General features: G+C 29.3%; 1 protein-coding gene across 1 annotated transcript; it reads left to right on the top strand.

The window, feature by feature from the left end:
- Window positions 1-7,842: 7,842 nt before the first annotated feature.
- LOC130990896 (uncharacterized) lies at window positions 7,843-8,412 on the top strand. Its single transcript, XM_057915124.1, has one exon. The coding sequence runs from the start codon at window positions 7,843-7,845 to the stop codon at window positions 8,410-8,412; it is 570 nt and encodes a 189-aa protein (XP_057771107.1).
- Window positions 8,413-12,669: the final 4,257 nt, after the last annotated feature.

A 12,669-nucleotide genomic window follows, 5' to 3' on the forward strand; every position in this document is an offset into this window, starting at 1 on the left:
TTTGATAAACAGAGATGTTATGAGCCTTACTGACTATCAGAAGATAGATCAGTTAGACTGATAACACACGCAACGAAAAACTTTTGTTTTGTAATAGCCTGTGAGTTAAACACGTTGTCAGTCTTTGGGTTTCTCTTTGCTATTAATGAGTTTTCAGTTTATGAAGGTAGGAACACAAGTAAGAAAGTAAATACTGAAAGCTGTAAATAACACAGAGAATTTTATGTGGTTCGGAAAACACTTCCTACATCCACGGTCGGTTGATCAGACCAACAACTTCACTGGGCAAGTGCTTACGGGTGCACTGCAAACCGATTCTCGTGCTTACGGGTGCACAGCAAATCTGAACGTGTGCTTGCGGGTGCACACAACCGAGACAATTGAAGATCCAATCTTCAGTACCAACACACCTTGTTGGATTTCTCACTCCTAGCACACACTGGGCACTAGGACCACACGGAGACAGAACACCTTTTTTTAACTCCTTTTCGACACAAACACTCAATTCGGTAGGTTGATGAGAGGTTTGAAAACTTGCCAACTAAACTACAAAGAACAAGTTCTTTGCAGTCAGTTTAACCTAGGCTTTGGATAAACAAGGTTTGCCTAAGGTCTAATAGAATATATGTAATCAGCAGTGACTGATTTTTGGCTTTGGGATTCTCTTATTCGATTCAAACTTTGGGGAGAGGTTTGGCTTTAGCTGAGTAACAATTTTGGCAGCGTTTCAGCTTATGTTGTTGAATCGGTAAAGATTGAAGTGATCCTCGAGCGCTATTTATAGGAGACGTATTGAATAGATCCATTGGCGGAGAAGGTCTTCAAGATTTCTTCCGTTAGAGAGTAATTTGAACTTGGGCTGAGGCTTCAATCTTCGAGGTTCCTTGTTTGGTGAGAACGGCTACGTTGAAGAGCAGGAGATGCGACATCTCTGAAAAGGTAATCACCAAAAAGGAATGGCCTCTGCAGAGAAAGGACGATCCTGAGATCTCTGCATTTAATGCATCTGTACTTCTGGAGTGCGTGGCTTCCTTTGAACGTTGAAGGTTCAGTCCGAGGAAGAATGTTTAACTGATACTTGACTTTAGTATCAGTCCGCTGATTCCACGTGACACGCATTAAGTAATCAGTCAAAGCTGATTCATCGACTGATGCTTCAGTCGGCAACTTCAGTCTTCAGTCCTTCGTTCTTCAGTCTTCAGAACAGCAACTAAACTAGAAAAAGAACTTTAACACTTGAGTTCAAAATAGTTCTAGTCTATTACAATTAAAACCTATGGATTTTTGTATCATCAAAACTAGGATTATGATATTTCATTAAGTTCCCAACAATATTTATTTCTTGTGATAAAATTTGAGATAATTATTATACATAGTGAAAAATAAAAGATGATTACCAACTTAAGTTTAATATAGTGTAGCTAATTTTAGAAATCGAACAAAATTGCCTCCAAAATAAATGCAGATAAAATTATAGTTACATTAATATGAATGACATGATTTGGATCGGTTTTTTCAGCTAATTACGCACCAATCAGTGCTACGAGTCGATTAGTAGGAAATGGGGCTATTCGTATCAATCGTGATGCACAATGTCCTTGTACGATTGACACAAATAGTTCCAATTTGTACTCGATGTACTAAGATATTGCGCGCCATATATAATTGATACGAATTCAAACCAAATAGTATATTCGAGAAATAATATATGAAATTAAAGTAAAAGCATTTTTTAAAAATTATTTAGATCGTTCTGTACAATTTTCTTAAAAATTATTTAACGTTGTGGAATACTCTTCTAAAGTTAACCTTATTAAACAGAGTAATTCATTAACTTTGATTATATTATTAAGGATTGACACAGAGAACAAAAAGACTGGAGACCTACGTACAACGGAAAGAAGTCTAGCTGTGATAGCTTATGCTGTTAAGGATTAATTAGCATTTATTAAAGTTAATTTTGGTAAAAGATAAATTATTATTATTTGTGCAATAGCTTAGAACGATCTATATAATGAATAGGAGGACGTAAGTGTTTTCGTATAAAAATTAATTAAAATTTATTGAAATTAAATTAGTAAGTATAATATTTAATTTCCTCTATTCATTTTGCTTTTTTTGCAACATTAACATTTCTTTATATTATAAAATTTTCAAGCACAAGTAAGATACAAATTAATGATACCAATCATGAATAAAAGGATTTCATTTTGGTTGGGACCACCTAACGTTGATGAGGGCATCCAAGCACTTAATTATGAGCAAAGACGTGTCAAGATGAGAATTGATACATGTAATCAACAATGTTGAAATATACTGTGATTTCTAAATAAAATTTTCGTATTGATATAAAGTTATGAGATACATAAAGACTAAAGTCCTCTCTCTATTACAAATTTTATTAATTTTCTCCTTCTCCTATTATCAAATGTGCGGTGGTACTGCAGTGTTGTGCATTGTTGGTGGCCAATTAATATGTTGGATCTCTGATTTATCTCCACATCATCTTCATAACAAAGATCTTGAATTCGAATGCGATTTATTTGTTATGTGTAATTTATATTTACGGCCTCCTGCACAATACATACCAAAAATAGCGATTGTTGGCTTTCATGAATTAAAATAAATTGTTATATCTATTTTATTACTAATATTTTAGCAAGATCTTGCACGACAAAGTACAATATAGTGGGCCAAGCAAATGATGGGCTCTTCGTTCTACTATGGAAAGCAGCCAAGTGCCTATTTTAAATTCGACCTAATTGATGGATCGGAAAAGGTAAACAATAAAAATAAATAAAATAAAATTGAGACACGTAAACGTGGTTAGTTTTGGGTTTTGCATATGATATGATTGCCGGAAAATAAAATTAGGTAGAACATGAGGGCGAAGATTAGCCATATCCTCTGCTCAATCCAACGGCTTACATTTTTCGTCGCGTCCCTTTCTTTTCTCGCTTGAATAATTAGCTTCTACCACATGAAAAATATAATACTCCATTTTCTTTTTCTTAATGCATTAGTGTTTTTTTTTTCTTTGGAACAAATTGACTATTTTCTGGATTTAAATTGATAATTTTTATTGTTTTTAATGTATTTTCTAGTATATTGGTCAAGCTCAGTTGTGTCGATAGAATTCGTGCATGTTTATCTAAAAACTAAATTTACTTTCATGTACCAACTTTAGATTGTTTATTGTAAAGTTAATGGTTTATTTTCTCAATTTATATTGTGTATATTATATTACACTTCCTCCATCCTCCATCCATGAAAGATCTTTATACTTTTCTTTTTATAATGTCCACAAAAACTTTTCTATCTATTTTTTTACTATAAATATAATTACAATTTACAAAATTTTTTCACTACTCCCAATATACTCAATAACTCTTTATCTACTCTGCATATACTCAACAATTTTTTTCTTAAAACTCGTGTCACACCCCCTTATAGGAAGTTATTTCATGGACATATGGGATATTATTTATATATATATATATATATATATATATATATATATATATATATATATATATATATGGAGAAGTTCAATAGAGACCAGCATATATTCAATGAATAAGGACCAAATCTCAGTTGTTGATCTTATCTAATCTAACGGTCAGCATTCATTCGCGCAACGTTCAACGGGATTTTATGTTTGTATACAGGGTCGAACCCCAGAAACCCCAAATATTCAATATAATTTGATGAACGTTTGTTTAACGTTCAACAGAATTACTGATATTTTCAACAGTTTTGTGGTCTCCATAAAACGCGACCCATATATATATAATGTATATCACATTGATAAATTTAAAAGTTTTATTTCATTACAAATACATGTAAATTACTAAAACATTTCTAGACATCTACAATAAATTATTATACTATTAAATATGTGAAGTTCGCACATATAAAATAGGTGATAATTAATGCAGTACATCCACAATCATGAAGGATTTTTGGAATTTTACATGCTTCTAGAAACAAAAATTTAAAACAAGTTCAGTGTGATTCCCTATTTTATCGTTGTAAGACAATAATATAGATTATATTTATATGGTATATTATCACAATTACATTAGGCAAAAGAAAAAGTGACTGCGTTTGACGAATAATGAAATACACCAACCTTCCAACCATAACTGCACACCAATGCAACATTAATAATGCCCACCTATATATACATTCTTTAAAGCTATTCACCTATACACAATTCGACTCCCCAATTTTATTTTCACATACGCTTTATATTCGGACTATAATTAGTTTTTTTATTATTATAATTTATTATACTCGACATTTGATTAGTTGATATTCGTCAGACAATACATATATTAGTGTCATATTTGTAATTATATTGATGTTTTGATCATATTGTATATTGATTTGAATCATGACCGTTATTATAGTTTATTAATGAAGTATTGGAGAACCAAACTAATGTGCACCATAATTCCCTACATGGTTACTGTGAAACCTCATAATTTGGGACATATAATTAAAGTTTACTATTAGAAGTAGATCATTCATTATATTTTTGCAAGTGACTCTTGCATCTTGACAGAGTAGAAATTTATTACTAACTAGTGTATCTCCCGCGCTATGCGCGGTGGTTGTGATTTTAGACTCGTATAAATTATGTATATATTTTATATTTTCTTCGTCCATAAAAATAATCTCAAAAAGAGACGATACAAATTTTAATAAAAACGATTAGTGTATCGCATATTAGACCTCTTTTCATGAACTTTCATTTAATAGACATATTGCATATTTTATTTAGAACTCATTTACACACAAAGAATAAAATGGTTTATGCAAATAAAAAGAAGAAGAAAATGTTTAAGTGTCTTAATTTTTAGTTGGATGAGTGAATTTTTTTTCTTTTTTTATTTGAAATAATTGTAAATTTAGTTTGAGCTTAGATAGTTGAAATATTTGTATTACGTGTGTGATTATATAAAATTGTTGGTCATTTGTGGATTAAATAATTTAATTATAAACATCTAATTATACATTTAATTGTAAACTTTCAATTATGTCCTTCTAGTTGAATTTTTTTTCTTAAAAAAATAAATATATTTACACATTCTTCTACATATAGTATACCACATGTGCGATACACATGGATTATGGATTTAAAATATAATAATATTAATATTTATGAATTTAAAATAATACTAATAGACAACATAAATGTTTACAACATCCTTATAATGTGGTTGTTTTTTAATTTCCTGTGTAACATAAACTATAAATATATAATTTGATATCTCTTGATAATAATATTATTTTTTCTATTAATAAATTTTATACATTAAAATAAATATTAATGCATAATATAATAATCAAAATATCATAAGAAGACAAAAAAAAAGTTAACAAAAAAGTTTAAACGCGTCCAATCTTTAGAAAAAATAAATATAAATAAAGATAAAAAGATAGTATTTAGTTATACATTTAACAATATTTTTTTAAAGAGTCAATTATATTAATATTGTTAATATTATATTTTCTGAGTTTGTTTAGATATAAGTAATAATTAGTATCATTCTTTCGAAAACAACCTTAAATTGTGCAATGAAGAGAAATATAATAAATTGAAACTATAAGTAACAAAATAATTTGATTTTTTTTCTTGACAACTTTCATTTTTTAAGTAATACATTAATAGCTATTTATTAATTATTCACTCTTCTATTTTATTAAGAAAAAAATTTAAAAGAAAAGTTTAAAAATAAGAGAAATGCAGTTTATCTACAAAAAAATAAAATAATAAGTATATAAAATCACATGCATGCGGCATTTAGTTTTTGTTGTTGTAATACATGGTTAATATGGTATGTTTAACATGACAGTTTTATTTTTATTAAAAAAAATAATAATAAAAATCGGCAATTGGTTACATAATTAGAGTAGTGGGTGTATTTTTTCCACAAATTCCAATTATATCCTTGCAATTGAATTAAATTACATTTACTTTGCTTTTTATATATATAAAGATAAACTTGCGAGCAGTATAAATCGAAGTAATTAGACATTTTCAAAAAATAAATATTTCGGATTTATTTGTTTATTTAATTATTTAGTTTATCTTGATTCAATCGTTAATTAATTCTTAAATACAATTAAGTCGTGGTTATAGCTGCAATCAAGTTGATGCCGATAACTGTGACTAAATTTAATTAGAGATAGAATTTTAATCTAACAAAATATTGAATTATTCAAAAGATTATGACATAATTTTTTTGTGAGTTTTTATAAATGAAGAATCGTGCTTAAAGCAAAATATTGATGAACAACCTTTCATTGGCTAAATACCTAATTTGGATATTTTTGGGGGGGTTAAAATAAGAGAAGGTTTGGTGGACTACGCCACCAACTTCTCAGTCAACACACGCAAAAAAAAATTCAATTTTGTGTGGCAAAGTATTTAACTTCAAAAATTAGGTCTAAAAAATAATTAAAAACAAAAGTACAAATAAAAAATCGTCATTCAGTATGTCCTTCAACAAGAATTAAACATTTCTTTCACTTTTAGCGATGGTGGAGAATCATATGCATCTTGTTTTTTAGACAAAAGGAATTTACATTTCCATGAAAATGATAAATCACTGAAAAGAAAACTGTACTATATATATATATTGATATAAGAGTAGACATATAATTAATCATTTTTATATTATGGGACATGTATTAATATTACTTCTAATACTTTCTTGACCCCATATTACCAACATTGTTAATTCAAATACTTTTAAACTATAATGTAAAAGTGCCTTTGACTATGCTCAATATTCAGCGGTTTAGATAGTTATTACAAAAGCACAACTAGATCATGTGATCCTTACGTGGCAATTAAGTTTATCAGCAAATATTAGTATTTCGATTTCAAACTTATTGTTATATCTATAACTTTATTTAGATTGGAGTTAACTTGTGTTATACTCTAAATTATGTTGGATAATGCTTGCTTGCGATCTGTGCTTACGTTTTGATTTTTGGAAACAACAATATCGACAAAAGACATACTCCATATAGTAGGCAAAATCGTTTTAAATTTGCTTCCACCTATTTTGTTTCCGTACTATTTTAATAAGTACTCCCAATGGCAATTAAGTTTATCAGCAAATATTAGTATTTCGATTTCAAACTTATTGTTATATCTATAACTTTATTTAGATTGGAGTTAACTTGGAGTATTGTATTTGCATGTTCTTAATTACTTATAATTACAATGATAACAACTCCCAAATTAAAAGTGTGATCTAAATTTTGCCTCGATCATATAACAAGGGCATAAGCATTGTCCCATTGTATCACATTTTAAACATTAGAAATGAATGTGTAGGAATGTTGCACACTTTTAATTTCTTGTTGATGACATAATTCAAACTTTCATCGAACTTATTGTTTACCTATTGTGCAAATAATAGCAGCCACTATTAATTAAAGCTTATAAGAGCACCCACAATGCTTTACTCGATCGCCTTACTCAGGTAAAACGTTGCATTCGAGTAAGGCGTTGCGGGGGAGCCTTACTCGAGGCGTGCTCGAGCCTTCGAGTATGCACGAGTGAGAGAGAGATATGGCGCGTGCATTGCACGCGCCTTAATTAAAAATAATAATAATAAATAAATATAAACTTTGAATTTGAAGTAGTGCAACGGCTATTTTCCTTTTTTTTAGCCAACGGCTAAAATAGCCGTTTGGCCTTTTTTTTCTCTCTCTTTTCTCTCTATAAATATTACCTCCTTCCCTCATTCATCACACATCACAATCCACTCTTTCTACCTCCTTCAATTTTTGTTAAAAAATCTCATCTTTGTTCTTCCCAAAATGGCGGAACCCCAGCATGATTCTTCGCCTGATTCCGACGAAGTAGCTGAAAGGTTCATGGAGTGGGTAGAGTTGCAGAAACAAGTACTTGCTCCATACTCCTCCCAACCGGTGCCAGAGCCGGCGTGTGTCGAACGTCCCCGATCATACGTACATCGTGATCGTGAGGAGGCCCATGTACGTCTTATGCAAGACCACTTCAACGACAATCTGACATACAGTCATACTTTTTTTCGGCGTCGTTTTCGAATGCAAAATGAGCTGTTCTTGCGCTTCATCGATGCTGTTCAAGGTGAAGATATTTTCTTCCATATGAACACTGATGCACTCGATCGAGACTCTTTCTCTCCTTTGCAGAAATGCACATCGGCTATCCGTCAATTAGCCACCGGGGTTAGTGCGGATGTATTCGACGAGTATCTCAAAGTCGCCGACTTCACCGGGCGTGTATGCCTCAAGAAGTTCTGCAGGGCAGTCATCCGGGCTTTCGGAGCCTATTACCTGTCGGCCAACGCCTCCTTCATATGCACGAGGCGCGACACGGTTTTTCCGGGATGCTCGGGAGCTTAGATTGTATGCATTAGGCGTGGAAGAACTGCCAAAAGGCATGGCACGGTGCCTACACACGCAGTGATCAGGGAGAGCCCACCTTGATATTGGAGGCCGTTGCATCCCACGATTTGTGGATTTGGCACGCCTTCTTCGGCGTCGCTGGTTCGAACAACGACATCAATGTGCTGAATCAGTCGCCTCTATTCTCCAACGTGTTAGGAGGAACGGCGTCGCCGATGGTCTTCCATGCCAACCAGCGCGAATACCGGATGGGCTACTACTTGTGTGACGGCATATATCCGGAGTGGCGTTGCTTCGTCAAGAGTCCACCAATGACGACCAATCCGAAGGAGGCGAGGTTCAAGAAGATGCAAGAATCGGCACAGAAGGATGTCGAACGCGCCTTCGGAGTCCTTCAGGCCCGGTGGGGAATCATTCGTAGTCCGGCACGCAACTGGTACGTACAACACCTCAAGGACATCATGTTGTGTTGCATCATTCTCCACAAGATGATTGTGAAGCACGAAGGTGAAGCGACTCTCAATTGGAGAGATGACGACGGGGCGTCTAGCAGCACTTCGACGGAAAGTGCTCGACAAACACTGGTGTCCTTTGAGGACTACGTATGAAGAGATTCAATTCTTCGAGATAGACATCTACATGCTCAGCTCCGAAATGATTTGGTGGAGCACCTTTGGGCACGTTTCGGACCTCTAGGGCCAGAGTAGTTAATTTTTAGGAAATATTTTTATTTTATTAAAGTTTTATTTAATATTTAGGATTTTATAATTAATGCAATTTAAATTTGAAATAAATTGTGTTATTAAATTTGAGCAATTAAATTTAAATGAAAAACATAAAAATCAAAACTAAAAAAATTAAGTAGGCTATCAAGTAATCACAATGCAGCACTACTTACTCAATATGGTCCCTCACTATCAAGTAGGCTATCAAGTAAGCTCATTGCGGATGCTTTAACAGCATCAAAATGAAAGTGTGAAATAAGTGTTTATGATTTCAGTAATTGTCACTAATTAAATCAGAGCAAATTGCATTATAGGTCAAATCATAGGAAAAACTTAAATCAACAAAAAAAAATCTTATAAATATCTCATATTAACCAAAAGAAACCTGACAAAAAGTAAAAAAGATTAGGCACAGGCCAACCTATCCAAAACCTATTAAATATTAAAGCATGAAACTTAATTCAATTATAAATCAATTGCAAATTGAATGGTAATTTTGTAGTTAGAACTAGAACAAATTTGAAGGTTAATTTATTTGTATCTGTTTTCTCTCTCTCTCTTCAAAATTTTCTCTTTCTTATAATTTAATTCTATATCAAAATCATATTATTCTATTTAAAAAGTAATATATTCAATATGTATATTAAATTCAAGACCGTGACAAACTATCTAAGTTGATGTATCTATATTATATTTAAAAGAGAATCTTCAATTTGAAAATCAATTTCAATGACAATTTTGTAAATAAGAAGAAATCAATGTGATAATATCAGGTTCTTTATTTCTTTTCTTCTCATTTTTTATACAGAGCACATTTGTCTATTTTTATTTAATTATGTTTTGAATAAAATATGAAATATATGTATTGAATAAAACATCATAAAATGACCTATAGTTTACATGATACGTAAAAAATGAATTTAAAATGAACAAGTTATGATAATTTAAGTATTTCACATATTAAATATTCTATATTTTTAAATAATAAAATATTTCTTAAAACTAGCAACCTTATTTTAAATATATTTTTTCTTCTTAATTTTAATATTTTTATTTTTCTAAATTATATTTTCTATTTTTTTATAGAAAATTGTTTTTTTTGAAATATTATGAATAAGACATTATGTAATTATTATAAAATAATATCATATATTCTAATTAAATTTTCAAAACAATAAATTAATATATAATCTCATTTATTATATTTACGTTTTTTAAAATTTAATTATAAATATCTTTTTTTCTTGCTTTAAGTATAAATATTACCGTACATCGTACAAATGGCTATTCTACTTCGTACATATAGAACAAAGTACACGGAATAAACTTTTATCAAATTAATAATAATTCAATATAATGCTCACAACAAAAATAAATTATTCCCTTCGTTCACAATATCATTGCCACTTTGTGGACGACATGAATTTTAAAAAATTAGTGAATAATAGTGAATATTATTGTGAGCGGAGTTTGTGGACTGTACTGCTTTAAGTGGTAGTGACAATGATATTGTAGACGGAGTAGAACGACAAAAGTGACAACGGTATTGTAGACAAAAAGTAAGATATTATTTTCAATTATAAAATTCTCATATATACTACTCCCTCCGTCCACCAAAAAAACTCCCAGTTGGGGTTCGGCACGGAGACTAAGAAAGCTGAAAAATGTGGTGTAAAAGACTAAAAGGGTAGTATTTATGTATTGTGATTACTTTTACTAATCTTTCACTAACTATTTGATAATAATAATAATAATAATAATATAACAATAATAATAAACAACAACACAACAACAACAACAATCAATAATAATAATAATAATAATAATAATAATAATAATAATAACAATAATAAGGATAACAATAAGGATAATAATAATAATAATAATAATAATAATAATAATAAAACAATAATAATAACAATAAGAACAATAATAACAGCATAATATATAATAATAATAACAATAGACAAGAATAATAAGATAATAATAATAATAATAATAATAATAATAATAACATAACAATAACAATAATAAGAAGAATAATAACAATAATAATAATAATAATAATAATAATAAGAATAACAATAACAATAACAATAACATAATAATAATAATAATAATAATAATACATAATAATTAATGAACAATAACAATAATAATAACAATAATAATATAATAAAAATAATAATAATAACAACATATAAGAAGAATAAGATAAGAATAACAATAATAAGGATAATAATAAGGATAATAATAATAATAACAACAATAATAAGAATAATAAGAATAAGAATAACAATAATAAGGCATAATAATAAGGATAATATAATAACAATAACAATAACAATAACAACAACAACAACAATAATAAAATAATAATAATAATAATAATAATAATAATAATAATAATAATAATAATAATAATAACAACAACAACAACAACAACAACCCAACAACCATAATAATAATAATAATAACAAGTAATAATAATAATAATAATAATAATAACAACACAATAAGGAATAATATAAGGATAACAACAATAATAATATAATAATAATAACAATAATAAGAACAATAACAATAATAATAATAATAATAATAATAATAATAATAATAATATAATAATAATAATAATAATAACAATAACAACAACAATAAGAATAATAATAATAATAATAATAATATAATAATAATAATAATAATAATAATAATAATAATAATAATATAATAATAATAATATAATAACAACAATAAGGATAATAACAATAATAATAATAATAACAACAACAACAACAACAATAATAATAATATAATAATAAATAATAATATAATTAATAATAATACTAATAATAATATATAATAAGTTTAAGGAGACTAATTACATAAGTAATGGTAGAGTAAAAGTGGGCACAATAGGTAAAAGTGTAGTAATTTTAAAAGCAAGGGAGGGTATAATTGTCCAAAAAACAGAGTAGGAGTTTATTTCGTGGACAAATATTTAAGGGCAAGTAGGAATTTTTTTGGTGAACGGAGGGAGTACTATTTAAGAAATGTTAATAAAATTCAAACTCGAGATTAAATCGCTGCTTGAAGGGGCTAGAAGCCTAGAAGAACTCATCCCTAATTTGACTTTAATTAGTGAATATGTATTTTTTTTGAGCAGAGAATTAGTGAATATACTACTCCCTCCGTTCCCAAAATAAGTTCCTCTTTAGGAACGGCACGGGTTTTAAGGAAAAATGATAAATCTATTGATAGTGGAGAAAAATATGTTATAATTAGTATTGAGAGTGGTGAAAAGGTGAAAAAAATGTTATAACTAGTATTGAGAGTGGTGAAAAAGTGAAAAGTAAGAATAAATAAAGTATTATTAGTGGTGGGGTCAATGTCCAAAAATGGAAAGAAAGAAAGAAGAACTTATTTGACGGATGTCCCAAAAAGGAAAAAAAGAAACTTATTTCAGGGAGGGAGGGAGCATTTATTTAATGGAAGTAGACGAAAATTGTGAAGGAAATTGGCACAATGA

This window comes from Salvia miltiorrhiza, chromosome 6 (assembly GCF_028751815.1).
Source record: "Salvia miltiorrhiza cultivar Shanhuang (shh) chromosome 6, IMPLAD_Smil_shh, whole genome shotgun sequence".
NCBI classification, from domain to species: domain Eukaryota; kingdom Viridiplantae; phylum Streptophyta; class Magnoliopsida; order Lamiales; family Lamiaceae; genus Salvia; species Salvia miltiorrhiza.

Excerpts from the sequence above, each read along its gene's own strand:
- LOC130990896 (XM_057915124.1), top strand. The coding sequence starts at position 7,843 with ATGGCGGAACCCCAGCATGATTCTTCGCCTGATTCCGACGAAGTAGCT.